The following is a 12,697-nucleotide window of genomic DNA, read 5'->3' on the forward strand; positions in this document are numbered from 1 at the left end:
TATTGGTCGAGTTATCACAAACATAAGTTTTTTAAATTTTGTCTTAGCGTCCTTAGAGTAGATCAAGAACATATTCTGTTTTTAGCTGTGACTATTTCTCTTACTAGTATTTGAAAGTTGGACAGTTTTCTTCTGAATTGTACAGAATATTTGAATACTGGTAAAACAGTAAATCTAAATCACAATTGGTAATCATGCTAGACATACATCAAAACATTTGTGTGGTAGTGTTTTTTATATGAGATTTCAGTTGAGAATTTACTACTTGCCATTGGTAATATCACGACTATCAAATGACTTCAAGTTTTACGTGTTTTATCTAAATATCTTGTGTTAACATAACAAGGACAAAATGAATCGTACCCTAAAAGTTCAAACTAAAGGATTACTTTAACAATATGTACAGTTTCTGAATTCAGGAGAAGATCTGTTGAGGAAAGTAAAGACGTAAACTCGATTGAAGTTTACTGGGGTCCTCTATGTAAACTCGATTGAAGTTTACTGGGGTCCTCTACCAAAACTATAGTAAATGGTGTGGAAAGCTATGAAACGTCCATATCAAAACTTTTCACAAGTTATCAAAATTCCAAACCTTACTAAATTGGTTTTAACCATGGGTTTTACTTCCATGGTAAAATGAGTGTCTGGCTCATAATGTCAGTTGAGATGAGCTATACATTATAATTTGATACTCAATACCCGATATAGAATATTGCTGCCTCGGCATATCATAAAAATACGGAACATTCGATTTCTTGGTCGACACCATAACTTTCATTCCACACACTTCACATGCATTACTATATAGGCACATGTGGGAATTAATAAATCGACCTTCTTGTTCTATTTTGACCCTCTAGCATGTGGTAAAAAGCTATTGCAAGTACTGAGAATTGTTCTAACTGCATTGAACTGACAACAGCTGGTGTATGCGATGTACATATCTCAATATTTTGAGAACTGATGAGGTATATATGAATACACTAATTAAATTAAATGTTTTGTGGCATTCTACTCACTCAGTATATTTTTATGAGCCCAGTCTAATAGAAAGATGTTCTTTTGACACATTTTGACATGGTTTATGTCTCCTCATAAATATGTTCTTTTTTTTGTGCATGACCTGAAATTTCATTAATTATAAATGATACCAGCAATCTTCAATTATTGATAAGGCACAACTACTTTGTGGATATAAATTACTTGATCAAATCAGACTGCTGACATCAAGTAAAATGCAAGGATCACTTAACAACTTTCAAAAAAAAAATTTCAAGTCTTAAAATTTTGACAAGAGAATTAGTACATGAAAAAGAAACCTTTTTTTAGAAAAGGATACACCCTGAATAAACCAATATTTTCAAATAAATGGGTCAACTAAAGGTGACAATATATGTGAAATGGTCAAGCATTCCCAGTCCAGTAAATGAAATCTTAATTTACTAATTAATTACTACAGGTGCAATGTATAATGGTTCAACGGATAAATATTTTTGTTGGTATTCTTCTGACCAAATAACTGGACAAAATATGGATCTTGCGGATTCAGGGTTGTAGGATGGAAATATCTGGTCCAGATGGACATATGACTTATGAGCCATGTGTTAACAATTATTTCGGATATGAATTAAATTATCAAGTTAATCGGCTGATTTTTTGGATGTCATCAGTTTGCTCCCATTACAACGTATAGGAAGTGTTAGCCCAGACAGAGTTGTGTTAGTGTTATTACCTCACCATGCTCACTACTTATGCCAAGATAGTGGTGCAGGTATCGAAAATAGTAGCACCAACACATTCTCGTCACTCTCAGACCACTATTAAAGTGGCACAAGCTGATAGAGTTTATGTATAATAAATTACGTTGTCAGATCATATGAGTTCAGTTAGTTGCAAGTGATGATTTAAGTATACATCTGTAAGTACAATACTTTGGGTACTTTTTAATATGAAAAAAAAATTACACCCCCAAAAAACTCAGGGTCTACCCCTTTTATAGTACCATTGGGTCTAAAAAGATAACTGTTTGATTCCAGTTAACCGACCCCCACCACCTTTCTTTTCACTGCCGACCATCAACTTTTTTTTTTTTTTTTTTTTAGATATATGAGAAAATAATAATAAAATCACAAAAATTGTAAAGTCTCACAAGAAATAGTGGAAGCAGAAACTGAAATCAACTTAACAAGACAAAATAAAACTGTTCTTCCAATCTGTGATGGATGTACATGCAGTGATAGGAAGAAATAAACAACACAGAGACCATTCTGAAAACAATGGAAAAGCTCAGTGAACTAGACACTCACACAGAAAAAAATATAATAAAATAAACTAAAAAAACCTACCTACCCCACCTATTCTAAAATTGAGCTTAATCGGGCCATAAAAATTTTTTAATTAGGCTTTATAGAAAATAGTGGCCCAACCGAGGGGGGGGGGTGTCTAATAACTCTGAGGTTCACTAAATAAACAAACGGTACCAAAGAAAGCTTTGTACACAGACAGTTAAATCAATTAGTATATAAAAATAACTATTTTATTTTACTTGTACTGCACAAAAAAATAATATTTCTTTTAAGAGACATACACACTTGTTATACAGACTGATTGATATTGATAGTGCCTGTGGTTTGTATATGATTGATATACTTATAGGGATATGAAAATGGGGGTGATATTTTTTATCTAATGTAAGACGTACCGCTATCATTCCATTCTTTCTCGATCTGAGGGTAGCTCCGAACCATTGGTGGGATTTTTCATCGATGGCTTCGTACTCAGCACCTGGCAATGACTGTTTTCTTAATATCTCTTCCTGGGGCATGGCACCTGAAAGATAGTATAAGAATTTCATGACTGAGAAACGTGATCGTGAATTGCTGACTTTGACTTGAGCAAAAGTCAGTGTTCGCACGACGATTAGCGTATATTCAACAGCAAGTGTGAATTAACAATTGATTAAAATCTACTTTGACAAAACTAGATTAAATAGATTACTTTGAAATGTTCATAATTTACATAACAAACGAAACGTGAACTCCCTGCACCAGCATTGTTCTTCCATAGACAATAGAGAGAGATTACTTTAAATATGGCCGCTCATGTTATATGCAAATTAGCTGTGAGTGTACCACGTGACAAGAGGGTTTCCCCGAGACAAGTGGTGTCGCTTGATTGAGTTCGTCTGGAATAATATACCACAATGAATGCTTGCAATACTTACGCGTACGCGGGCGTATTCTCTGATATGATCACTAGCGCTACGCTGGGAAATACGCTGTCGAAATCTGCTGTCATAATTAACTTTCCATGATATATGAAAATCTACACAATTTTAATTCTTACAAATATTTGCATACCTGTCGGATCGAACGGAATTTGTCTACATTTCTTATTTGAGGATGACGAGGCCGGACATTTATAAACTGCACCTCCCCTCGTTACATTGGTCTGCGACGTCTGCGCTTCCGGAGCACCGACCAACAACCTGTACGGATCAAGGAAAGATGTGATAACTCAGAGATACATTGCAATAAATATAAACAAACGATTTTTTTTGAAGTATGACTAAAAAGTCCTATTCTTGATAATAGATCCATGATTTAAGCAATACATTACCCTCTTATGGTATTCCCCCGAGGTTTTGGACGATGCAAAGTCAAATCTTTGATAGCCAGTATGAACTTTATTAAAGCTCCAAAAATCATACGCTCCGAAAAGAGCCGACACATCTTTAATGTTACAGATATTCAATATCTAAGTCGTGAAAGGAGAAACGGCCTGAGTGAAAATACGCAGTGGTGCAAGTTTTATGGTCACCGTAGAGACTAAAACGCTATACTTTGCACATACAAAAACGTTATATATTTTTTCTTTAATATCAAAAGGGCAAAGGCAAGTTCACGTTCAACGCTTTGCTCTTGATAAGGTTCCATTCATTTTGGTCATTTCCCCTTTACTAGTTAAAGGGAGAGTTGGCATTTATTTTAATGCATAGTGCTAATTTGGAGGGTGCAGCGAAGTTCAAGTGTTCACTGCTAGTGAAAACTCTTTTAGATTTACGAGACAAATTGAAAAGTGACAGGATCAGACTTCATCTATTTTTTTTCACTATGAACCACGCACACCACTTTCCGAAATGCACATAGACTACTATATGAATTGAATAGTGTCGAACTTGAATGTAATTAACGTCCATGAGAAGTGCGACGATATCATGAGTCTCGGGGGAGGGTGGGAGGAAACAATATTAATACATGCACATTTAAAACCAAACAGCAACACCAAAACGACGCATACATACGTTGAGAAAAACAAGAATATTTACAATTTAATGTATTATGCAAATCTAGAAACTAGGTCGCGACGTAGAACTAATTGTATATACAGATTATCATGATGTAATTCTCGTGCACTGAATTTTTTCGTTTGGAAATCTCTTGGGAGTGGGGAGACGTACGAGAAAAAAAAAAGCAAAGTGGTCAATTTATCGTTTATTTTGAATTTTCTGTATCTGGATCAATCCAATAGGCGTTTTAACGTTGTATGCAACGATACACAATACCATGCCATAAACGAGTTACACGAGGTATATTGAAAACAAATTACTATTCACGTGTTACTGTTAATAGCGCAAACCAGGAGATAATATGATGGATAAATTCCCCCAACAGGAGACGACGCCGACGAATAATTCCCCGGGAAAATTACAATTGATCGCCACACTCTACGTCCATAATAGCTCTATAATGAGCTGTGGATTGGATGTAATTGAGAAAATTTAATTGATGCAAATTAAGGCGACAATTAATTATTCGTATTCCAAAGATAAAATTCATAATGGGATGAAATTATGAACATTTCAGACCATTTTATCTATTTCAAAAACATCTCGATTAATAAGGTCAAATGGATTTACGTACGCGGTGACCAAGTTCACTGAACAAATGAATCGTTACTCCTGGCAACTTGTACTTAAATTTCACGTTGAAAACCAAGTACGGAATTACAATTTGGAGCAGCCACAGAAGAGTTGAAGGTTAGGTCTACAGTGAGCGACTTTGCTTAGATCGTTGAACTTGACATATGAATATTTGGTTTCGATTTCAAGATAATAGGAACTTGAACTCTTTGGGGACAAGAGTCGTTGGTTCAAGTGAACCCTTGGCATTTAGAAGTAAATCACTCCAAGTTTCGCCATCGGTCAAAAATTACAACAAAACCATAAAAAAATTAAGATGAGAGGATGGGTTGATTGATGGAGAATGAATTCATTGAGGTGAAAATAAGAAACAAATTTCAATAACTATATATACGCTACCACGGTAACATTTTTTTCCTATTTCATTTTGAATGAAATATGTTTTTAAAAATACCAACTAAGTCGTTGATGACATGAATTCAATTATCGTAACAGTATATCTCTGTCGGAAGTTCAATTTTACAAAGAGAAAAATAAACTTTACAAAAGTGCACGACGATCATCAATACACAATATTACAGGTAAATTTAAATACTTGGTATATAGCGGTCAGGGAACGCTGATTCAGGTAACGTTGTGCGAAACACGCACATCCAGGAGTAAATGGTAAATCATCATCAACACAGATAATCCCGACCTCACCGGCGAATCTTTACAACGCACGGGAGTATACAGCGTACCCCGAAAGACAACACGCGCACGTAAAAAGGGATCATCCCGGAGAGCTTCGTATGTCATCCTGTATCACCGCTAGGTGTGTCATCATCACCCGCACACTTTATCATCCATCGTACAAATTCAGAGAAGCGAGCTTTTACACTGTCTGATAAAGATGAGTTTTTGAAAAACAAATTCACAGGTAGTTGATAGGGCAATCACATCCAAACATTTACTACGTACAGTCCCCCTCACTTACCAGTTCGAACCCTCTGTCTGATGCAGTGACACAGAGAAACCGAACAAGGTGTCAGCCGGGCCTGTATGGATGATTGGTAACGATGTATCGATGTTAAATCCACATATAAATGTTGGCAACAAGGTAAATATCCAAAAGTGAACACAGCTCAGAGTTGTCATTGCGTCAACAAATCGCGCTTGGCAGAGATTCCAACGGTATCCAGCTCCCGAATCGTCAACTAACTAAACAGTAGCATGCAATCCATGACGATACCACGCAGCGACTGAACACAGGGTGGATATGTGAGTGTTGTATGAATGGGCCTGCATGTTAATATCGGGGCGTGTCCTCCTACTATAATGATATCATATTAATGACTAAGTCGCTGGCCTCGACTATTTGATCATGTTTTTTTTTCTTCTGGTATTGATTGACGTATTTTACCAGTCCTTCGTTGCTAAACATCTACTTAATAAAAATAAAAATCATAATCGAAATATTGATAACGTAATGTATAAACATCAGAAATACACGGCATGTTTATTGGACATGTTTTGTACGTTTTTACCTGATGTAGGGTCGTACGTTTATGACTCCCTAAATTAAAACTCTTAGTCCTAATGATATGTGAGGCAGGTGGCTAAGTGTAATTAAAAGATAAGAGCGTCGCTGGCTCATTAGAGTCATCACCAAGACAACGAATGCTCACAATGATGCGAATGGCATAATAGCAGTATATGTGTGTCACTATCAACTGGCTACGCCCTCAACGACGAAAGTGTTAAAGCTGAAAGACGAGTTCGTTTGAGGTCACACTAGAGCTAATAGCAAAGTTTTGCAATTTAAGCAGGTCTTGTACTGATGTGATTTCGATTAACATTTCTATTACATTGGATTTACATACATGTACAGCAAGGGCAAATTTCAATACTAAACAGTGACTTGGCAGAAGTGTGTTGAATTGACTGCACTAAGAATGTTTTAAAAACCGGAAGAAAATGTTCTGTTGTTTTTATTTACACCGTGATAATTTATTCTAATTTGAATTTGAATCTAATTAATGAGTCCAGTCAATGATGTGGCGTACAGTAGTGACTGGCCAACATATACTACTCTCCGACCCTGAAACGTAGTGTTCGTGTCAAACTTTTATTAATATGAACTAAACCAATTTAGAGCATGCTGTTAAAGTTGTTCACAAATGCCTTTTCTTTGACTGTGGTTTGTCACTAAGCCATATAACATAACTCGTAGATACATTATACAAACATAAAATTATCCCTATCTTAGAAATCTATGCTAACAAATTTTAACATTTTAAATGATAATGGCATAATTGAAAATTTACAATGACTGAAAGTATATAGTAAATGATATAATGATAATATTAAAAATGAGCGAGCTAAAATTATGTTACATGTAACTTGAAAGTTTCGTCTATTCTGATGTGTATCTGAGAAAGCCTGTCGATCATAAAACAGGCAAATACTACTCAAAAGTATTAAAGCCTTATTGGGTTACCGACCTGGTTTACATTGGAAACGTAATGCGTTTCCGTCACGTGATAATACATGTAAATGATCTGGTTACAATTCTACAATGAAATGAAAAATGAAAATGTTCATTTGATCAATAATTAAAAAATGATTTTTCATGCCGCTAGATACAATGAACAATAACTCAATCGCACATTTGCGTTTTCTTGTCAACAAAACAAAACAAATATCAATTAGGGTACTTTGTAACCATAGATACCGTACGTTTCTTTTAAATCAAGATTATCAGAGACTATTTCCTATCAATCGTGAAAATAAAAAACAAGGATTACAAAAAACTTGCGATAATAAATCGTTTAGGAATTCGAAGTTCAACAATTGTGTGACAGTGACATGGAAAAAATGGGAATAATCAATGTAATAGATGAGAACATACGGTTATGACAGTATTGTGTCTAATTTCTGCTAAAATGGAGCGATTCAGACGCGTTGCTAAGCTACGGCATATTCACTATACGTTGGGATGAAAGAATGTAATGTTTCTCAGCAAAATTACCAACATCTAGTTACCACACAGGTAGGTAGGTGATTATAATAGCCCCAACACAATAAATACACGACAGTGTGCTAAGCCGCAAATTTGATAACAAATATAATGAAAAAATGACAATGGTATATAGAGAGAATAATCTACATTTTAGCAACTTGAAAGAATTAGGAAATAAAATAAACGTTTTTGGGATATTTTAATATATAATTACAGGAACAAGGAAATGGGAAGCTCACAATTCAAGGACTTGAAATACTTCTCCGAAGACAACAAATTCATCATTAATCTACACAACATGTTAATTGGAGCTGCTGAAAATAGACTCTTTTTTTTTACAATAAAATCATGAAATTGAAAAGATGGTATCCAACAGAGTCACGAAGCAAGGAAGGGGGCAGGATATATATAGATATGGGACATGGAAAATGAAATATTAATGGCATGTACAAGGACCTGACCTGTATTACAACGGAGCTGGTCATAAAGAATACGATTCGGCTAATTCGTTGCTGTCTCTGTTTACTCTGCCCATATATGTATATATAATTGTCAAACACACACACTATCAAAGAAACTATCAAAGAAAACAACGCTTTTCTTAACATAATATATCACCCTATTATTTGTTCATGTCCAAAATGTTACGATATATCATCGGACATTCGTTCTCTCTAGTTACTAGAATTACATGATTACACACAAATATTCCTCCATATGAATATTTCAAAGCTTATTTCTAAGACGATTAGAAAGCTTGTATATAATGTTCATTAAAAGAATTACCCTGGAGATCTATGGGTATACAATTACATACAACCTTGCTGGTATTAAAACAGTTTTGAATTATTAATGATTCTTAAAATTATTATGTTGACTTTTAAAAGCAATTGCGCCTTATATATGTGAATTCTGTAAGCGAAATAGCCTCGAATGCACAGAAATCCATTTTATATAATGTCAACGTTTATTTTGAGTAATGAGAGAAAAAGAACATTGTAAGCTTATACACAGGGAAAGAACAAAGTTTAGATATGTTTTCTTTTGTCTGTGGGTTAGATTGCAGGCGACACGCTGTACGTTTGAGTCATTTGTTATATACGAGACGTATTATTTTGTAACTAATTAAGTTACAAGGAAATGAACATCTAATAAGCACAATCCAGAACAAACGATAACTTCACACGATATGACATTTCACATACCCAAAGAAGTCACAGAACGCGTATATATACCACCTATGAACAAACACAAAAATTGACCACCATTTGGGGAATTCATTTTCTACACATAAAATGTGTTGCTATGGCAATATCAATGAAACGACTACACTTTCCATGGAAATACAAAAAAGTTGAAATTGACAACAACGCAAATATCGAAGAGCAGGAAATGAACACAGGTAATAATATGAGATGGCTCCAGTCTATCGTTTACATGTTGTTTGCTATCTCTGTACAGAGTATATTTGATGAAATGCAAACTGCCATTTGTACAAATTCACGTCGCGATACAGTATTGACAATAAATAATAAGAAGACGTTACAACTGAATTACCCAAGCGTGAACTCTATGATACTCCTGAACTAATGTGGAAATGTATATAAAATCCTGATAACTCCCCCTCCCATAGCTAGCTTAGAGGGGGAGCCTAGGAGGTCGTGAGACGAAGGGAGATTTGTACCAGTAATTTGAAGATGTTTCCCAAATCCTCAAATATTTCCATCGGATACAATGAAATGAATAATTTATTATGCAAATTACCCTCAATAGCTTTGCATCACCAGATAATAATCAGTATGCGACATTATAACATACCCATAAAAATTTATTCTCGAAACTAATTTATTTTTTCAAATTAATAATATTGGAATATTTCTATGGAATGAAACTATAACTCGAATCACTTGGGACAGAATGTAAAATGTATGCTGATTACTAAAGGTAGAAGTACGTGCAATGATATTATGAATACGACTCCAGAACCAATATCAACCTGTCTGCCATATTGAGAGTACTTGATTGGCGGGTGGTGACGCTAAGTCTGTCGGTCAAAAGGGTCTCGATCAACCTTTTAGGAAAAGATGTGCTGTGTCTTCCTTTTCTTGTCAAGACTTAACCCAATTAGACCCTAATTATTTACGTCAATGAAACCCAAACCTTCAATCTACAAAAAATATCCTAGAATTTGATATCAATTATGGTTCAAAGCCCCATCTTTTCCTACTAATCATTAATGAAATATCATTTTCCTTTATTTCTTGCAAGGCGCCAGTGGATCCATCCCTGTCGAGATTAAGTACTTATTGTCAGTTGATTTTTTTCTGAGAGACTTCCCTTGTAAACTTGACCTCTATGTATGCAGAAATTGATATATTTGGGGTCGTCAGTCTTAGTATTACTAATTAGACGAGTGGAGTTATTACATACGACAAAGTGCTGTAAAAGTGTGATTTGTAGCTACTGTCTTAAGTCTTATACTCATCTTGTCTCCATATATCCTATCCTGATAAGCATCTTTATTTCATTATCCTATCTTCGTAGTACCCACCTCGGTATATATCTTTATATATTTTCTCATTCTCTCTTTTTTGTCTTTGACTACTCGTGTCTGTCTCCACCCGTCTCTGTCTTTCGGCCTGTGTATGTCTGTCTATACATGTATATCCCTTCCCCATCTCTCTCCCTATGTGCGATACATGTTGCTATGTATCTGTGTCGATGTCTGTCTCTCGTTATGTCTCTCTCATTGTCTCTATCCATCGCTCTCCTTCTTTGTGTCTGTCTGTCTGTCTGTCTGTCTGTCTGTCTGTCTGTCTGTCTGTCTGTCTGTCTGTCTCTCTCTCTCTCTCTCTCTCTCTCTCTCTCTCTCTCTCTCTCTCTCTCTCTCTCTCTCTCTCTCTCTCTCTCTCTCTCTCTCTCTCTCTCTCTCTCTCTCTCTCTCTCTCTCTCTCTCTCTCTCCAAGAAAGATGTACTGCATTTTTGTATTTTATTATTAACATTTTATCAGTCTAAAAGTTTTTACGGTTGGTTAGTTCCCTAATTATGTATTCCCAATAATGATCTGAGTCGACCTTGTAAAATAATAACACGTTCATCATTATTACAATTTGTACTCGTTTATCATATATGACCTCGAATGAACTCAAAACCACTTATATCTTGTTCAATCTATTGAAGAAATAATAATGATCGTGTTTTTACAACGATTAATACGCAAACATAAAAAACTCCTCCCATCGCAGCAAACACACACACGTACCAGTTGCAGCTGGATCGCTCTTTCGGGATCGGCATAAATAGATCATCGTTTGATGGTTAAAAAAAATACATCTTACAGATAACGTGAACCCCATTTACCGGTGACATTTTCTTTGCACGGTAATCTTGGAAGAAGTATTAAATCTCATCCGGAGAAGAGTAGCAACTGTCGAAAAACAGAGACTGTATGTCTCCTAGTAAATGGAGAACTTCGATGTGCGGTCGAAGTAATTGGGCGTAAGCTTGTCTTATCGCTGTCCAGGTTTATTAAGATCACGTTGATAGCACTAACTGGTAAGGTATACAATGTACCTGAAAGCTAATCAATAACACAGTTGGGAAAGTGTCTGGGATTTTGATGTAGCCATAGTAATTAGAATTCATTATGGTAATTTACGGATGGTTCGATATATGTTATGTGTTGCTATGGTGGTTTAAATAATGCGGAGTTGTCGATTTCATTAATTCAGCATCAATTAGGAAAACGTTGTTTGGTAAACCGCTGGAATTACACCTTTCGACACGTACATAAAATGTGTACGTTTTCAACCGCAACGAAAGTCCCAAAGGATCCTATACTGGCCTGCCATTCATTAATGTCATGGTATGATCACCTGGAAATGTAGATATTGTCATGGTATGATCACCTGGAAATGTAGACATTGTCATGTTCGTATTAACATCTCTTCATCACAACCGTGAAGTTTTCGATTAAGTTCCTTGAATATATAACATATATCAATGTAGGAAGAAAAAAATACATTTTTTTTAGTTCGGCCTCAGGACCCCCCCCCCCCCCGCCTTCTAAAATTGAACATTGTTTCATACAGCGCAATCAATTTCAAATCATGATCAGTATGCACTAGTGTATGCATTGCTCTGAATACAAAGCCAGTATGTAGTAAGGAAAACAGTGTACTTTCATTGACACTTTAATGTATTTTAGTGCCATGCATTTACTATTGCGAAAATTCTTCCGAAAAATGACATTTTTTCAGCAATAATTGTATTTAGATGTAGAAATCAGATCCAATATTATTATAGTTTTTGTAGGATTAGAGCTAAAAATGGTTTAAGACCCAAACACCCCGAACTAAAAGTGTATATTTTTTATCCTAGTATATTGCACCTATTGTTCTCTGTCCCTCACTTGAGACCAAGTACCTCACCACTCAATTCAACATATATTTCTCTGTAATTGAGACCACCATAACGATGGTTATCACTATAAAACATTAGATATTATCACAGATCACCAAATGAGTACAGTAGGGAAAATCTCGCTCGTCGTCATGACCATTAAGTTTAGACCAATTCTCTCAGAACATGATACTACCAAAGCAGAGTGACTATAGAGATAATGAGACGGCACGATTTTTTTGACATCTCATACAATGCGATGTTTCTCGTTACAAATTACACCAACACAATACAGACACTGATAGTGCGCACGCACAATGTTACATTTTATCTCATTGTGAATACAAATTAACAGTTTTGTCTTTGAATATTC

At 35.4% G+C, this 12,697-nt stretch overlaps 1 protein-coding gene across 2 annotated transcripts in view; it reads right to left on the reverse strand.

Moving 5' to 3' along the window:
* Positions 1–12,697, reverse strand: part of LOC144433910 (integrin alpha-8-like) — a 124,026-nt gene that overhangs the window by 105,265 nt on the left and 6,064 nt on the right. Inside the window, exons 1-3 of one of the 2 annotated variants that reach the window (XM_078122311.1) lie at positions 5,898–6,107; positions 3,360–3,487; positions 2,702–2,829 (exon numbers count right to left, since the gene is read on the reverse strand). In XM_078122311.1, the coding sequence (XP_077978437.1) occupies positions 2,702–2,829; positions 3,360–3,487; positions 5,898–6,058 (417 nt within the window). In that variant the 5' untranslated portion in view covers positions 6,059–6,107. Of the gene's footprint in view, positions 1–2,701; positions 2,830–3,359; positions 3,488–5,897; positions 6,108–12,697 lie in introns of those variants that run through there. The other variant, XM_078122312.1, reaches the window with a different exon arrangement.

This window comes from Glandiceps talaboti, chromosome 4 (assembly GCF_964340395.1).
Source record: "Glandiceps talaboti chromosome 4, keGlaTala1.1, whole genome shotgun sequence".
NCBI classification, from domain to species: domain Eukaryota; kingdom Metazoa; phylum Hemichordata; class Enteropneusta; family Spengelidae; genus Glandiceps; species Glandiceps talaboti.